Here is a 19839-nt window from a genome sequence, read left to right as displayed (position 1 = left end):
TACGCCACAAAACGCACTTTACCGCGAATCTCATTTCCCCTCGAAAAATTTTAAAATGAAAAAAAGGAAAATATTTTAAAAAAAAAAATGACCCAATTACGTCTTTGACATAAAACATATACAGCTGTGTAAGCATCTAAAAAAGTATGCCTGTATTTCTACGACAAAACAACCACTGGGCTATTTTCTGATCATATTCATAGAAATTTGTTCTTCTTCATTTACCATACACGACGATTCTTAAGGCATTAGACATTCTGATCCGCCGGAGTTATAGACAATATGGTATGTAAATTATTAAAGTTAATGAGATTTTAAGAATTTCAAATCAAATTATAAATGCCCTTAGCGAAAGATAAACAAATGATGAATGCTTATTTTTGAAAAAATGGAAATATCAATATCCAAAATAAAATCATAAATTTTTTAAAAGTGCAAATGAAACCAAAATTAGTTAGAGTTTTATGTTGACATAGCAATACCGTATTTTGTTAACATTTTTCCTAGTTTGATCTTAAGATAAACAAACACACGCGCCTATTGCTTACTTTATCAATAAAACAACATCACAACGATATACCATACAAGGAAATTCTTTATCATATTACTGTCAACTATCCACGTATGAATTTTTCAAAATTCTGAAATATACAAAATTGCCTACATTTATCGAATAAATTAAGACACGTTAAAAGATGCTATGGAGATAGACTTTATTTAAAATATTTACTATGCATCAAAATCTTATCTTGTGTGATACAATATGGTAATAAAATACTCTTCTAAATAAAAATTGCAATTAATAAAGCCAATTTGAACTTTTCTTATCGGCAAAAATCTCCACATGACCTTTTTTTTCCTTATAAAGAGAAATTCCGGTAGGAGACCGGACACTTTGAAGTATCCAACCCAACAAGACATTTCTAGGACCAAATATGGAGTCTTATCCTAGTTATCAAAAATACAAACCTAAGTATATCTACATTGAAGGTAGGATAGTTTTATTGTGTTCTTTTTAGTTATTGGCTACATGATTGGTCACTTCCGCATTTATTATGTATATAAATACTACAATGTAATTAGTTTTTTAATATGACTATAAAACGATTTAACTAGCTACCAATCTTCCTTTTTTTGTTATATACTTATTGTGTATTTAACAAAATTATTTCCTTTTCCTCAATAAATAAAATATGTCCGAATATTGATTTTGAAATGGGTGAGCAGTTTTTTGGAGTTTTCTCCATCATTGTTGACCCCATCGCCGCCATAGGCTTACCTCAAGGTTTTCCATTTTGGACAATTTTACTTGCAGCAACGATAGTAATTTTAACCGTCGTCAGTTAACTGTCGCTTAGATTACATCTTATTTTTTTATTGAATGGCGGCTCATTCGTGGTTTAATTGCAAAAAAAACAACCAAAAAAACAGAGGCTGGAAATATCAAAGGAATCAGTCAAACTCAATCATTGACAATTTTTAAACTTGATTTGTACGGCATATATTTTCGATAGATAGAATTGTCAAACGCTTAAACGATTCAAAGAAGAACAAAGAAAACAAGTATAACTTTTAAAAAAACTTTTTGGATGTGAAAGTCATTTGGTCGGTCTAAAGTTTTAAATAAAAAAAAATAATAATAAAACTTCACAATTTGTGTATACGGAGGACACAAACCTTTTCCATAGATATTAAGATATAAGATAACTTTATTTTAGTTTATTGACATCGGCATGGGATTGATTTTTTAAGCATATTTTGAGTTCAAAACAATGACAAAAGGACCAGACGCACTTTTTTTGTCAACTTAAAAAATCTGTAAATATGTTTCTTCCCAGGACAATTTAAGGGTTGATGTAACAGGTGACAGTTAATAAAAGTTTAGAATTTAGATTAAAACAAATGTTTAAAATTTAAATTAAAAAATGTGTTTAAAATTTAAATTAAAAAATGTGTTTAAAATTTAAATTAAAAAATGTGTTTAAAATTTAAATTAAAAAATTAGAAAATCTTCTTCATTATATACAAATTATAGATAACCGAAATAAAATACACGTGAATACCATCATAGGCAATATTAATTTGTACTATAACCATTTTCATCTAAAGACAATTAAGCTGTTTAGATGACTTCTTGTATTTCGTTTCTATTGTAAATCATGTTTCGTTAAGACTGGAAACAAGAGGTGTATTACACAACACTTTTATGTTAAAACAAAAAAAAACTTCATTTAGTTGTCCGTACGCTTTTCTTCTTTTGATATACTTGACGTTTGTAGAATATTGAAGAGCTTTAGACCTTTTCTTTCAAAGTCTTTGAGTGATAAATACCACGATACTCGAAAGAAAGATGTATTATAGTTGACTTTTCCACCATTCGTTTATCAAGAGCGTATTTGTGCATTTTTGAAAGCGGTGTAATTCAAAACATACAATACTAAAACCTGTATACTTATTTCGTACAAATGAACTACGAGTGCATAAGTGAATGAATGAATGAATGAATACTTTATTTGCAAGAAGCATATACATGCTATGGCAAACGAAAATATATACAATATATGACAAACAAAAGACAGCAGAGAACAGTAGTTAATTCTGTTTTCTCTTTGAGTATTTAGATAACGACCAGCTTCAACATTTAATTTAAGTGTGCCGCTACGTAGTTTTTTGTTAATATAGATACATTACAATGAAAATCTAAGTATTTTTCAAAACCAAATTCTAGTTTATATCGTTTATAAATACAAAGTTTATTACATTCTTCTAAAGCTGTATTCCAGCTTTGTAAAAATTGATCTTTAATACGTGTTGTATACAATCAAATCAAATGATAATTTACTAGTATCTTGTGAAATCCATACATCATAAAATCCAAGGTTACATAACAATTTTTTTACCGTGTTAGACGCCCAATTAATTTTACCATTATTTGCATCTTTGTACAAATTTAAAGTTTATAAACTTCATATACAATATGAGGTTTATTAGTTACAATATGAATCCAATATTTCAGGATTTTATATTTTCTGAAAATATGCAATGGCAAGTGCTCAAGTTCACCATATAAAAAAATTGTAGGGACTTTTTTACCAAGTTTCAAAATAAATCTACAAAATCTATTATATATAAGCTCTATATCACCAGCACGATGAAAACCCCATATTTCAGACCCATAACTTAAAACGGGTCCAACCATACTATAGAACAGGAAAATTTGTTGTTCAGTAGTCACATATATTTGTTTCAATGAATTTATTAGTGAAGATAAAGCTCTTGATCCTTGTTGAGATAAACGCTTTTGTAAAAATGTTCCATTATAGTGGAGCAATACACCGAGGTATACATAGGAGTTCACAATTTCTAATTCTCTGTCGTTGTAATAAAAACGGTTTACCACAGGCCTCCATCCATTTCGGAAAACAACAACTTTTGTCTTAAGTATCATACGGTTATCTTTAAGTATCATACGGTTATCTTTATTATTGACGACGCCAAGTTTCCTTTAAAAATAATCTCTTCCAAAATTTCAATTGTAAAAGCCGGTTTATACTTCATTTAAACTGTTATCGCCATAACGCACACTGGTAAAATGCATTATTTTGAAAAGTTCCTTATTGCATCCCATATTTGTACATGTAACACTTATAATTTGCATATTTGAGTAATTTGGTTACCATAATTATACGCAGTCGGTCAAGGATTCCATTTCTTGTATGCCGTTAATCAAGTTACAATGTTTGGTCAGTTTGTCGGTAAGTTTTTATTCTTTAAAAAATGGGCAAAAAATGAAAGCCAGGAAAAACAATTAGCTCGGTTTGTAATGCAAGTGTAAATATTTTCGAACAGATCTTTCAAATGCAGCTTTAAAGTTTTATTAAAAAAAAAAATAACCACAAAAAGATATAAATCATTGTTGTTTCTTTTGGGTATTTGCTAATTGACAATTATTTAAAATCGTGTATAATTTTTCTTTGGAGGCAATATCTCTAGGTGTTAGATACGTACGGAAGCGTATTAGGGACATAGAAAAAATAAAATTGGCAGTGAACATTTTTTTTTCATAGTCGAAATTTTGACTTTTCAAATCTCGAAATTTTGATTTTAACTTGAAATTTTGACTTTTCAAATCCCGAAATTTTGACTTAAACTTGAAATTTTGACTTTCTAAAATCTTGAAATTTCGACTTTTCAAAAAGTCGAAATTTTGACTTTTTTGAAACTCGAAATTTCAACTTATAAAAAGTCAAAATTTCCACTTTAAACTCGAAATTTCGACTTTTTAAAAACTCGAAATTTCGACCTATTTTTAAACTCGACTTATTTAAGACTCGAAATTTCAACTTATTTTAAACTCAGAACTTCGACCTTTTTAAAAACCCGAAATTTCGACTAATTCTAAACTCGAAATTTCAACTTATTTTAAACTCAAAATTTCGACTTTTTTAAAACTCGAAATTTCGACTTTTTTTTAAATCGAAATAGCGACTTTGATCTTAAAATTTCGACTGTTGAAATCTCGAAATTTTTACTTTTTCTAAGTACTTTTAAAACTTTGATGTTAGTATTCAAACAGGTATTACAATTTCAGAAGGAGTAGACATGGACGCAAATTATTAAAGCGTCATTTACTTATTTTGGCAATTTATATTCAGAAACTGGTTTTGTTCTTAAATTAAGATATGGATTAGCATTAATATTAAAGAAACCATTCGTAAAGAACATGCATGTTGACAGAATTCCCCCCTCCCCCCCCCCCCCCCCATATTCCATGTTTTAGTTTCCACGACACTGTCATATGATCGTCAGATCTGAGGACATTTAGCATCACAGTTGCAAAGGCCTGTTTGGTATACCAATAGCAAGTCACTGACTTTGCCTTGTTTAAACAATGGTAAATCAAGTAGCAAAAAAATGCCATGCATATTCAGAACGACCAATGAGCTTCCCCAGTTTTCTAGTTTTGGAAGTTTGCATTCTTATAACCCAAATATTAACCCTTGTCTTTATATATCAAACTGTTGAATAAAAGTATGTCGTAATATAGGTGTGTCGGAATAGCGGGGTTACTTGATACACATATCTGAAGTCCAGACTTGAAATATGTATTTGAACGTGAAACATAATTTTTTTATTCTTTGGCAAGAACAAGATTTTCTATCTAAAATAACCTCTTTAAAATGGTTTAGATAGTTAAAATATGCTTATGAATCTTTTGTGGATAGTTGTCTTATTGGCAATCATACCACATCTTCTTTTTTTTATTATGAAGTTTGTGATGTAAATGGCTCTCCGCCTCGTTGATATAAATGACTGTGAATGTGGTAATCGCAAACGTATAAATACTGAGGAAAAGTCGAAATTTTAGGTTTTAAAAAAGTCGAAATTTTGAGTTTAAAAGAAGTCGAAATTTTGAGTTCAAAAGAAGTCGAAATTTCGAGTTTAAAAAAGTCGAAATTTCGAGTTTAGAAAAATCGAAATATTCAGTTTAAAAGAAGTCAAAATTTCGAGTGTTTAAAAAGGTTGAAATTTCAAGATTTTAGAAAGTTAAAATTTTAAGATAAGGAAAGTTAAAATTTCGAGTTAAAGTCGAAATTTTGAGATTTGAAATGTCAAAATTTCGACTTTGAAAAAAAAAGTTCACTGCCAATTTTATTTTTTCTATGTCCCTAATACGCTTCCCTAGATACGAGTATTATATAAACATGATTGTCTTCGAAAGTGGGAAATGAGCATGTGAATGTTTGTTAATTCAATGGAGTTAAGTTGTGATGTCAAAGGGACATTAGTTATTCATGATTATATGGTGAAAATCTCACTATTTGTTTTTGCTTAAGACCGCTGTAGAGAAGCCCTTGTAGATGCAGTGAAACCCTTAATCATGTCTTCATAGTGAAACGTATACGTGTATGTTTTTACAGTGAACTCTTGTACATGTCTATGCAGTGACACCCTTGTACAAGTCTATGTGGTGAAACGTATAGGTCTATGTGGTGAAACGTACATGTCGATGCAGTGATACTCTTGTACAAGTCTATTTAGTAGTGTTTCTCTTTGGGTGTTTCTCGTTATTGAAAGCCGTATAGCCGTACAATGCCTCCGTTTTATATTTTCAACAAAAGAAAACAATGAAGGAAACAATGAGAAATAATTGAAAAAAATAATTTTATTTTTGAAAGGACTTTTTAACAATATATAAATATAGGAAGATGTGGTGTGAGTGCCAATGAGATAACTCTCCATTCAAATAACAATTTATAAAAGTAAACCATTATAGGTCAATGTACGGCCTTCAACACGGAGCCTTGGCTCACACCGAACAACAAGATATAAAGGGCCCCAAAATTATAGTTTAAAACCATTCAACCGGGAAAACCAACGGTCTAATCTATATAAAAAAAAACGAGAAACACGTATAAATTACATAAACAAACGAAAACTACTGTACATCAGATTCCTGACCTAGGACAGGTGCAAACATTTGCAGCGGGATTAAACGTTTTAATGGTACCAAACCTTCTCCCTTTTTCTGAAACAATAGCATAACATCACAACATAGAAAAACACACGATAAAATATCTATTGGCAGGCTTAATTCAATAAAAAAAAACACGTTAATTAACACGCTTTGAACGAATAAATTTGATTTGCGAATATATTTGCTGAATGCAAATGCACAGTTAATAAGGCACATAATATTTGGTGGGGTTCGTGTGGTTTATTCTTTAGTTTTCCATGCTGTGTCCTGTGTACTATTGTTTGTCTGTTTGTCTTTATCATTTTTACCCATGGCGTTGTCAGTTTATTTTAGATTTATGAGTTTGACCGTTCCTTTGGTATCTTTCGTCCCTCTTCTTTAATAAAATATTAGGGACAAACATTCAAGGCCAAAAAGCAAACAAACAAGTCCAAACAAAACCATGACAAAACACCACTGCGAAATATTTAACCCTTCGAAAATAATGTTATCATATGTAAAACACCTTGGAGTATTTTTTATTTTTTTTTAAATACGACAAAGTAAAGATGTGTCGTTAATTGGTAGCCGTCTGTCATTATTGTTTAATGCTATTTACTTAAATCTGACTGTTAGTTGACGCTTTTGAATTGCTTAACATTTTCTATTCAAGAGCGTGTTAAAACTTATCATAGGGTATTTAAAAAGGTCGGCTCTTGATTTCATACATCGACACAGCATCATATTTAAGGTCTTATTGTTTTTCTAATGTTTTTTTTTCTTTTTCTTTTTTTTCTTTTTTTTCTTCCAACATTTGTTTGACAAGGCCTCATCCCCTTTCTGTTGAAGTTATCAAGACCAAATATGGATCATTGATAGACCTCATCATGAACTTTTACCAGATGAACTTTTGTAGGATTTCATCATCCCCATTATCATTTAGAAGTTATCTCCCTTTTATTGACCTTTTTCAACATGGCCCCCCTTAAATGTTTTAAAAGATATCATGACCTTATTTGGACAAAAGTTAGATCTCATCATGATGTGTTACCATATGAGGCTGCTAAGGATTTCATCATCCCTTATGAGAGTTACGTCCCCTTGAAGCAATTTCTTTCTTTTACATTTTTCTCAAAAAGTATTCAAGATAGAATCGATTTGAAAGCGGCAACATGTACAAGACCAAATGGCAATGATAATAAACATATACAATCATTTTGTTGTTAACCCTTATAAGGAGTTATTCCACTTGAAATAATATACACAATTTTTGAAAAATTGTATCTCGAGAACCGGAAGTCGTAAAGACTTGGGACCTACACCAATAATCTTAAGTTCATGTGACCTTTAATTTGCACCCAAGGTCAAAGGTCACCAAGTGCAAAAAAAAAATTACGCTGCAATTTCAAGCTTGCATATTAAGAAAACGATAAGAGTTTGCTGCATACTTACAGTGTATAAAATGTTCCTCTCGACGAGCTCTACATTTTATACACTGAGCTCAAAAGATTCCGACCGTCTGTTCAAAAGTTACGACGGGATGATTCTTAAAAGTATAGTATTGTGTGTATATCTTTTTAAAGGTAACAGATATCAACCTACTATAAACTGCAAAGATAATCAGTAGTTCAAGACCTTCAATTTGAGGTCAATGTCAGGTCATGATGAAATTTCACCTTGACCTTCACATTATACTATGACCTTGACCTTGTGACATTTGAAAGGTCAAGTGGTCCTGAGTTGAATGGTGATAGTCCCATGTCTCTACGACTTCCGGTTCTCAAGTTTTGTATTGCATCATATATTTGATGATTAATTGTGACCTTGGTGAACTTTGAAATTGTCCACATTCTTTTTCTATAATGTTGTCCTTCAACTGTAGATCATTTATCATTTAACAGATTTGAGATATCTATTGTCGTTTTAGAGATAATGCAGTTTGAAGTTTTGCGAGCGGAGGCATGTATTTCTGAATCATCAAGAGCTTACCACGAAAAATGTTTTAGAAATTGAAGAGGTTGACATAGTTATGTGTTTGACCAAATACCAAAAACATTCCATGGAAAAAAACACCAAAAAATCAATTTGAAATTTTCATGTTTTGCATTGACTTTGTAAGTTTCATAACTTCTATTTATATAGTTGATATTGCATCATTATTTGCACTTTGTCAAATGGGGTCATCTGATATATCAAATTGAAGGTCTTAATAAACTCTACCTAAAAAATGAAAATTTTAAACCCCCTTTTCATCCCAGGGGGACGGGTGGGGTCATTTAGTGCAAACATTCAAATTTCTCAGATGGTAAGGTTGTCGCATATCAAATGAAAGAACATAAAGCGTACATTTCAAATTTCAAATTGACGACCCCCAAAAATTGGTTGGGGTCATTGAGTGCAAAAAATAAATTTTCTTTTACGATAGGGTTGTTGTATATCAAATGAAAGGTCATGATGTATACATTTGAAATATCAAATTCCCAACCTCCAAAAATTGGTTGGATGAGGTTATTAAGTGCAAAAATCAAACTTTTTAAAACAAGGCGTTGTCGCATATCAAATGAAAGCTCATCTACTCTTTGTTACATATATCATACTTCCGATCTAAAAAATGTAGGCGGATGAGGTCATTAAGTGTAAAAAGCGAAAAGTTACAGAAGATATGCTTGTCGTATATCGAACGAAAGGTCGTACAAAGAACATTATGAAAGCATCACTTTTACAGGAAAGACCTTTCAATTGTTTTACAAACAATTGAGATACTAGTTCTATACTGATGTTTTTAAATACAAACATGAGACTTCTAATATGACAATATCTGAAATAACGTTTTTTTCATGGCGAAAAAAAGGACCAAAAATTTAATATTTTTATGATATATTTCTGTGAGATATTTAATCTACCAATCTATACAACACATCAAGGGCAATTTACCACCCATCCTTTTTCGAGTAGAATATTCTTCTGGATTACTACGTTTCTAATATTTTTTTCATTCTGCATTGTCAGTCATCGATATTGTTATGTCAATATTTTTTCTTTAATAATTATTATATATCATCCACGATTAATGGTCAAAGAGTGCATACACGGTGGGTATGGTTGTCCTGCGAGAGAACGTACTGTGCTGGTGATTTGGTCCTGACGGGTGCTGGTGGGTCCTGATTCTGTGCTGGTGGGTTTGTTTACATTGTATCAGAACGGCAATAAAACGACTGTTTTGTTGCTTAATTTTTCTCTGATGTGTCATAAGTACCATGCAAAGTATATTACAACAATATTATATTGCAAAAGTCGTGCAAGTTCGTTAAACGGAATTGTCCTGACGCTGTGCTGGTGATAAGAAAAACGGTCCTGATTCTGTGCTCCTATGTCCTGGTTCTGTGCTTTTATATTTTAGTTAAAAGTGGCATATATTCAAGATCATTGATGCTGTACTGTTATTGACTAATTAGCTGTTGTCTGCTTTCTTAAAATTGACATTGTTGTGAATCTGTTTACTGTTATTATGAGAGAAAAAATACCCCTATTTTTTAATTATTTTTTTTAAACTAACTGTAATCTTATTTATTGGCCTGTTAATGGAACCCTTCTTGCCCCCTTTTAAGAAAAGAAAATATGTTTACGATTTTCGGGATTACGATCATTTTGCAAGATCACCAAAATACGTTGTAATTAATACAATACTTATATAAAGTAGATGATGTGGTATGTTTGTTGTCAATGGACAAATTTCCATAAGAAACCAAAAGAAGTATGTGTTAACAACCATAGTCATCGACCTTCAACAGTAACCAAAAAATAAAAATGTAAAAGGTTTTGCATAAAATTGGAGAGCAAAAATATAGAATAAAGGACTTTCTGAGCGTTTGAATCATGTCTTTAGCAGCTTAAAACACATTTGTTTGTGAACAATCGAGTGCTGACTATAGGAATGACAATAGTATTGAGGGTTTGTTTGATGGGTTTTTTTTTTGGGGGGGGGGGGAGGGATGGGGATAAGTTAGAGCGAGGTTACAGTGAAAGCTTGGAATAGTTTCCCGTAAGATTTTAAAAAGTTGTATTGTAAAAGAAAAATGTATCTTATAGCTAGCTTTTAAGAATCACTTGCTGTAAGACTTTTTCAACAATTTTTTTTTGTCTAAACGGTTATCAGGTATTTTTTTTTGGGGGAAAGTTCGATAGAACACTAAAGAAAATCACTATTTTATGAAAGGGCAGGCTAGAATATGTCAGAGAATGAAGACGATATAACCTAGAGAACACTAATAAAATTAAGATTTCTTAGCTTTTTTCATTTCAAAATAAATATTTTTGATAGAGAATTACGGGGGACGAAGTGAAAAATGTGTCCTTCTTTTCTATATATAAATATTTTTCATGAATAAAAATAAAATGTGCCTTGATTATAATTGAAAATGAGTAATTTAATCCCGCTGCAAATGTTTGCACCTGTCCTAAGTCAGGAATCTGATGTACAGTAGTTGTCGTTTGTTTATGTAAAATATACGTGTTTCTCGTTTCTCGTTTTGTTTATATAGATTAGACCGTTGGTTTTCCCGTTTGAATGGTTTTACACTAGTAATTTTGGGGCCCTTTATAGCTTGTTGTTCGGTGTGAGCCAAGGCTCCGTGTTGAAGGCCGTACTTTAACCTATAATGGTTTAAATTGTTATTTGGATGGAGAGTTGTCTCATTGGCACTCACACCACATCTTCCTATATCTAAATGGAAAAAATACCCAACTAAAATACACTTTTATTTTAATATTGGTAATATCACTAAGCTTTTAAGTTTTGTGTGTCAAACACACCATCTCTGTAGTAATGGCTCCTTACTAAGATATTTCACTTCATTCATTTTTTTTCTGCATTTTTTTATCTTTTGAATTCATAGAATTATTATATTAAAATGTAGCCTTAATTTATATTTAAAAAAACTGAATCTAAAGCCAGATATATCAAACATGTTTGTTTCCATCTATCCGTTTTCAAGACTTTAACAATCAACAATTACACGCCTGGAAAGTGAAATGCGTACTCGGCTGTCTGTAATCGACCATTTTAAGACACCCTAGGCTCCTAAAAAAAAAAGCCAGGGTGGGGGTTCAAAGATGCAAATTAAGTACTTATATCAATATTTTATCTTTTCGTGTACGGTTTATGACCCCTCCTATCGCCTGTCAATTCCGAAATGTTCAAACTGCAATAGTATCAAAACAACACAGACAATGAATAATAGAGATATAATTTTGTACATATATCAAGGGGAAACTTCTTGCAAAGCATTATTATTTGTAGTTCATTAATGTATTTAGTAGAAAAAGAGAATGTACTGAAATTAAAATCACTATTTTTGTAGAAAATTCACAGACCTTTGTACAGAGATTTTTGTTATGTTTAGCATGGGATCAACACAATGGTTCATTACCGAGTAAAAAAATCAAAATGTCTATCTACCTTGCACCTTTCCGAAAATTCAAATCAGATAACGAAACTTATTCCAGCAACATTTATAAGCAATTTAAGATTGTGACCCTCACAGTTTCAATTCACCCGAATATTCTCGTTACAACGAATCATTTTAAATACAAAAATACGTGTTCCATGCAGCCTTTTGTTTATCTATAATATATGTATACGGATAAAGTTATGAAAGGCAGCAGGGTCATCAGGGTGAGGAGTCCATGTCATCTGAAATAAATGCTAAGCATAGATCTAGAAAGCGACCGATAATCATGACATTAAAAAAACTCTCTTCTTTTCGACTTTTTTCGAACAAATTGACACATTAAATGAATTATATGGTATTATGGAATTTTTAACTTTTTTTAGATACTATATATTGTTATCTGATATTTGACGAAAGATGTTGCCCTTTTATGTTATAATGTAATACAAGTTCAGACTATTTGAAAACACATATTAAACAGCCAAAATGGATGCATAAGAAAATAGGAGTCATAGATCCTGTTGGCAACAATCATCTGGCTAATTTTATTGATTTTGTAACATTTGTTTCAAATATGACCAACTTCTTATCCAAAATCACCAGCACCGTATCAGGACCCACCAGCACAATGACAGGACCCACCAGCACAGTATCAGGACATGAATAAATTGAGAAAATGCTAAATTTTAATACATTGCAATGTTTTTTCACAAAATTGTTTTGTCGTGTGGATTGCGGTATAGAAAGCGGACTCTATGAGCATTTTTGTTTTATTTTTTCTGTTCGAGATTTTCTGAAAATGAGCATTTTTGTGTTACGCTTACTGAAAGTTTAGAGGGTCATTTTTTTAATGGTTTATATATGAACCCATAAGAAACGAAATTGTAAAATTTCAACTGTTTTCTTCAATTTTTTATGAGTGAAAACGTCAAAAATCATCATTTTCGTCTTTGTTTACATTTTTTCATTGATCACCAGCACCCGTCAGGACCGAATCACCAGCACAGTACGTTCTCTCGCAGGACAACCATACCCACCGTGGCATAGGAACATGCAGAATTCTCAAAAAAATAATATGCTCGCCAAAGTTTTACCCGCACCATAAGTAAGTGAACACACGACGACCACTGATTACATGCTCCTGACTTGGGACAGGAATCTATAGAATATAGCGGGGTTAAACATGTTTTCGGTCGCCCAACCCTCTCCTAACCTGGGAAAGTGGCGTCACAGAACAACATATGAACACTATGAAAATTGGTAAAAAAGGGCTTAACTCATCAGATGAATACCAATAGAAATACATTTAATCAAAACCCAGATTGGACGTGGCAAGGTACTTACATATCCCCACAACAAATCATGCATTTTGTTATAATGAAACGAATATGAAAGATCTGTGTATATCATGTAAACAAAGATTGTTACTATAATAGATACGCATATGCATGGACAAACATCGAAGGAAGTTTATGTATCTAGAAGTAGTTGGGTTTTTTGGTTGTTGTTATGAAACACTAGACGAAGTAAACAAAACAAAGCAGAACTATTGTTCAGTAACATGTATTGCTTAGGATTGTCCTTTTTTTAATTGAAATCCCAAAATATCCAATCATACGTTAAGGATATTTTGTGATTAAACCGGACTTACCCAATTACATTATAATGTTGATATTGGTCAATGCACAGGTTGTTGCTATTGTCGTTAATAAACAGGATATAACATATTTTTAAATAAACCCGGAATTAAAACATTCCATTGTTATTACTATTAATGTAATGAATTGACTACGATTGATAGACTTTAAAATCCAGGGTCAATAGAAGACTATTGAACACAATTTTATATTTTAACGCGTTGTGATGAATTATAGTTCATGTAAAGTGCACTTTTTGGTGTAGTCGTCCACAGGTTTTCCGCATTTATATTCTTAACAAAAAATCTTAGTGTCAAACATGAAAATAAAGATTTCTTCATATCTTTCCACATAATATTTGAACCTTTTTGGTAACATTCTGATTAATTCAAAGGTGTATTCTTACAACAACACGGAAGAGCAGTTGAACTCAATAATTGCTATTACGAACAAATCGATAGTAAATATATTTCATTTATAAAGATGATGTCTAACTTTAAATTTGTCCCATGGATAGGGGACGACTAAATCGTATGTATATGACAGTAGAAAGAGACCTTGTTGCTAACTGTACAGGTACTTATCTAAAACCCAAGATGGTGGCAGTATAGTAACATAAGGCCAATGTGAAGATACCCATAAGAGCTTTTTCTTTAAAACGAATAATGTTTTTGCCTTGATGAGACTCACTATGGAATAATATTTGTGCATGATTATGACGCTTTTTGATCAATTGCTGTTAAAATACATCAGATTTTAATTCACATGTAACAAATGGTCACCTAGTAGTCTACCCAACATGTCATCAATCATATAAATAACGTTAAGTGGCACGTGTAGAGTCTAAACTGCTTATCCGTCAGAATAGGGATTTTATATACTAACTCTAAGGGAGCTACCATTTGATTTTTATGGGGGGGGGGGGGGCTAGGATGAAAAATGTTGTCCTGCCTTTTTTTTTAGTTGTAATCTCTGTCCTGCCTTTTTATTTTTCATTCTACCCGGTCCTGCCTTTTTTTTTAGTTTATCCTGACTTTTTTTTACATAAAATGTCATCCTGACTTTTTTTTTTAACAAGTGTCTCATCCTGCCTTTTTTTTTTACTCAATACTCCTGTCCTGCCTATTTTTTTCAAATTTCATCCTAGCCCCCCCATAAAAATCAAATGGTAGCTCCCTAATTAGTAGTCCCTGGTCAGAAGCACATGAATTCAACACTGGTTTTTATTGGGGTTTGATGTGCTCAGTCCTTAGTTTACTTTCTTGTGTTTTGTAGCCTTTTTTTCTTTTTTTGTCATTTGGTTAGCAGATTCTCTTTAACTAATTGGTTTTGAATGTTCCCTTGGTATCGTCCGCCCATTTTTCAAAATAAACGGTTATTCCGACACGAATAATAAAAGGAGATAAACAAATATGAAAGGTATGAATTATAGGGATTTCATGCACAATTGACCCGGATTTATATTGAGTTAATGTTTTGCATATTGCATGTCATAAAACAAAAATGGAAGTGTTTGTGAATGCAAAACTGGTTTTTAGAGAAACGTATACATATAGCAACATGATCTTTTTCTTTCTGTTTACAACTGTACATGTATGTAATAAAATGCAGTCACGTTGCACTTTTCCGGTTGCTTCTTTTAACTAATCATTGTATTGTGAAATGAATGTTTATGAGTTATTTTTTTCGGATCCGGATTGCATTTACATGAAGATTTTTTGACGTGTTGAAATTGTGAAGTACTTTCCCGGGATGTACCTAATACATTTAGAATCACATTTTATATAATAGATACTTATAAACTCAACGAAATATAATTAAAAGAATAGAGCTCTATAACCTGGTTGTAATTGTAAGGAATTTATATAGTAAAATTTACGGTTACACTCCATTATTCCGACAGCCCATTAGTCCGACAGCCCATTGGTCCGACAACCCATTAGTCCGACAGCCCATTGGTCCGACAACCCATTAGTCCGACAACCCATTGCTCCGACAACCCAATACTCCGACAACCCATAAGTCCGACACTTATCAAGCCAAGTATTAAGGTATCGGGTAAAGTAAAACTTATCTGTCTGTATTATTACGTTTAGATATGCAATAATATATTTTAAGAAATAACTCCGTTTATATATAACATAAGGCTAAGGTAGTTCGAATACTTTTAATACACTCAATTCGAAATCTGTATATAGAATAGAACAGAAAATATTATTTCACTTTCAAAATTAAAGGGTATTAATATAAACAGCATATAAATCAAAAACAACCAGTGATGGCGCATGCTACTGATGATGATGCTCCCGTACAAATACTTCGTTGAGTTGTGAATCTGAAAAAGCCTCACACAGTATAGCTGACTTATACAAACCTTGAAAAATCATTGTATTGTAAATCCTGCCAAAAATGTGACTAAAATTTTCATCTTGCATGGCTGTCGGTAAACAGGAATTTGTTGAGTAATGAATCTTAAAAAGGTATCAGACGATATAGCCGACTTCAATGAACCTTTCAGAAATCCTTATAATGTCGTGCATAAAAAAGATGCAACAGAAATATCTATGGGACAGAAGGACGAACTGACGAACGGTACGACCGACGAGTGGACGATTGAATGGACGGACAGACAGAGGTAAAACAGTATATTCCCACTTTTGCGAAGCAGCGGTATAATGATTGGGTAAACATTTAGACTTTACAATACTAATATCATAGTAATAATATGATATGAATATTTTTATAACACCGTAAGCCTCAGTCACAATCGGAGCCAAAACAAAATAGAAAAAAAAACAACCAGCTAATTGATATCAAATAACAGTCAGTATCAAACCATGTACTACATAATTCAAAAGAACTAACAATATAATCATCATTTGTTTCCCCTATAATAGTAACGTTTGCTTGTGTTTACATCGAAAATTTATCATAATTGTAATTATTCTAAGTTCTGACATGTGCTAGACTGACTATGCTGAAAGAGTTCCTCCCTCAAATTTTGATAATGTGAGCATTCGATTGAAAAATGACGTTCATCCTCAACTTTATCAGCTGTACAATACGATTTTTTTTAATATCTGGCATTTTCAATTCTTAATGTAATGGGTGAGCACCGATTCTTAATTAACTTATGAACTTCCTTTAAATTTCTTAAAATCATTGATATCTAAATATTTCCCCCCTTGAAAACTATCAATCTAATTAAAATATTGATCTCTGGTTACGTTATACTGCATATGCAGTATAACGTAATCAGAGATCAATATTTTAATAACGTAATCAGAGATCAATATTTTAATTAGATTGGAAAACTATCTTCAAATGAAAAATAAGTGTAAAGTTTGCCACAAAACACATAATGTAGTAAGTGTTTACAATTAGATAATTTGAGAAAGACACCAGCAGGACAAGAAATTCTGAATGTCACACATTGTCTTAGATTTCTTACTAGTTGTTATTGGCTTTTATACTGCACTCGTTCTATTTGAACAGTCAAAATACGTTGACTATATTTCTATGTCATAAACAGTCACCGACCCAATATCACTTTTCCTCAAGAATATTTTAAAAATAAAGAAGTTGCCGAAATGTTCATGCCCGTCATGTTTGTTTTTCGTTTTGTTGTAAATCATCAGTCCCGCACTATCTTCAACCATTATAAAAAAGAGGCATAAATTTTCCAGATTTTGAAATAAGCTCGGGATATAAAATTGGTATCACTACAAATAAATTGAGTGTCATCTCTCAGACTATGTCTGATCGATCGCTATTGGAAATGCTGTGTACTGTCTCCGTTTTTCGTGGATTCACATTCCCGAACATGATACCGTATTCATAATTGGAATTGCATGCTTATTTTTTCTGAGCACATATTTCGTCCTTGTTGTCATCTTATTTTTAAGGACCTGGTATTTGTTTCTTTGTTTTTCTCAATTTGACTGATGCTACATTAGTCCCTTATTTCTGCGACAAATTAATTTAAATAAAACTCAAATGAGGGTAGAAAGTGTTGCGACCAAAAAAGGCGTGAAGTGTTATCCAACTTCGATATATTTCTTTATGTACTTAATAGTGATGAAACCTAACTCCCCTGATACACGAAAGGGGGTAACCGACGATCTAGTGAAGGAAGGTAGATCAAGACACACACAAAAAACACAGCGAACTAGATCAGCACAGACTGAGAGTGGACACACAAACGATGAATTGTAAAGAAAAATAAAATACCAATACACGTAAAACAAGAGGAGGAAACAGGGTAAGGACTGAGCAAGTTCAATAAGCATGTGTATCAACTCCAATGTACTGCGACTTATATCCCGCATGGAAAGAATAATTGGGATCAAAACGGACAACCACAAATATTACAGAGAACAGAGTTGGTCTTTTTTAGAGAAAAAATTTACCCACACACATAAGAAAAAGTGCATTGTCGGAATAATGGGCTGTCGGAGTAATGGGTTGTCGGAATTGTGGGCTGTCGGAGTAATGGGCTGTCGGAATATTGGGTTGTCGGAGTAATGGGCTGTCGGAATAATGGGTTGTCGGAGTAATGGGCTGTCGGAATAATGGTTGTCGGACTAATGGGATGTCACCAAATTTACACAATTTTTTTGATGGTTTTTAAATGAATAATTAACACTTCAAAATCAATCAAAAAGGTATGGGCTACAAAGTAGGCTAACCGGGATCGAGAGAACGGGAATTTTAGTTGATTTAGAAAATGAGGGAATTTTAGATCCGTAGGGACATCAAATTTTGCTTTTCAACAGCCTTCATATAGACCCTTATATTATGATGCAACGTTTCTTTAATGTACAGAGAAAAGGGTTACCACTAGGCACTATGTATCGGATTTAAAATCCTAATTCTGACTTAACGTGGCAGCGTATTTATACATCCTGCAAAACAGATACTAAAAACAGACCTCTTACTGTCGGACGGAAGAATTCAAGGAATAATTGTATTTCTTTACCTAAATCAACCCTTTTGGGATACAAAAAAAAGTTAATATATTTGGTGGGGGCGTAGTGGTATTTTATCCATAATACAAAAGTAATAAGATTATGTAAGAATTGTAAGAATGTTAATCAGCTTACTATTCCTAACATCAAAGGAGAGAAAATGAATATTTACAGGTCACATCTCGGGGATTTAACATTGAACAAAGATACATGTACGTCCCCAAAGGAAGGCTATACAATGCCATTAACTTCATCATCGTAAATGGGATAAAATTTTTAAAAAAAATCAGGTTCCTCGACCGTCCGTTCATTCAAGCCTGACTTTTGTTCTTGCTTTTCTTTATAATGAGACTTTTTATAATTTTATTCCCTTAAATGTTATATTCGTATGGAATATTATGCTAATTTGAAGTTGAGGAAAGACTCTCAGGATTACAAAGCTTGTGTCCATCACTCATTTTTAAAGTTTTCAGTTGACTGTGACTCTTTATAATTCATTTGAAAGTTTACGTATTTTTAGACCCTAATATTATAATCGTATTTAGAACTCTCAACGACTTTTTTCTTCTTATGTTGTCTTTTAGTTTGTTGTAATTGCAACTTCATTTTTTGAGGTGACGCTTTTGTACTATGAACATATATATCCCATAAAGTAATAATCTCAAGAATGTCCCTTAATCTTATGATTTTTATACTGAAAGGACTACTACTAAACCACCCTGTATAAGTGATACACTAGTACATAAATAGCATGCACATAAAGAAACCCACTATTAACCTGATCATTGATCACTGCACATTGAAACATAACAAATTTAAAATTGATTTTCATTACATTGTCCGGTATAAACACTTTGATTGAATACATTATCTGTAACGCTTGTTTGCACTGTCAATGCACTAATCAGGTGTACATTGCATAATATCTTAAGCTTCAACTGTAATTTAATACTAGTAACCGAATATTTTTTTTTATAGAAAATCGCTTTTTCCACGAAATCAATTTGTTAAGGGAGACCCTCTTTGCTTTACGAAATAATACTTTTGGCGTCGACGCAACTTTTATACCGCAATTTACCTAGCGTCTGTCCGTAGATGACATGTACGAGGTCACTTCGCTCTCAATATAAGTATTTTTAACATGCCCCTTTCTAATTTTTTATTACAGATCACGACAATTTTTAACACAGCTTGTAATGCTATATGTTAGAAACCCATTAATCTATAATCTGATACCATACGCGTGCCTTGACGTTCGGAGTACTCCATCCACTATATTTGTAAACAATACGTTCGGAATACTTCATCCGACAATATTAGTAAACAAT

General features: G+C 32.2%; 1 protein-coding gene across 2 annotated transcripts in view; it reads left to right on the top strand.

Moving 5' to 3' along the window:
• LOC134685543 (ETS-related transcription factor Elf-3-like) overlaps positions 1 to 19839 on the top strand; it is a 58190-nt gene that overhangs the window by 14315 nt on the left and 24036 nt on the right. Inside the window, exon 1 of one of the 2 annotated variants that reach the window (XM_063545319.1) lies at positions 3694 to 3755. The exons of the other annotated variant lie outside the window; for it this stretch is intronic. Coding sequence (XP_063401389.1) covers positions 3737 to 3755 — 19 coding nt within the window. The 5' untranslated portion in view covers positions 3694 to 3736. Of the gene's footprint in view, positions 1 to 3693; positions 3756 to 19839 lie in introns of those variants that run through there. 2 annotated transcript variants of the gene reach the window in all.

This window comes from Mytilus trossulus, chromosome 9 (assembly GCF_036588685.1).
Source record: "Mytilus trossulus isolate FHL-02 chromosome 9, PNRI_Mtr1.1.1.hap1, whole genome shotgun sequence".
NCBI lineage: Eukaryota > Metazoa > Mollusca > Bivalvia > Mytilida > Mytilidae > Mytilus > Mytilus trossulus.
This window is presented reverse-complemented; position numbering and strand designations above follow the sequence as displayed.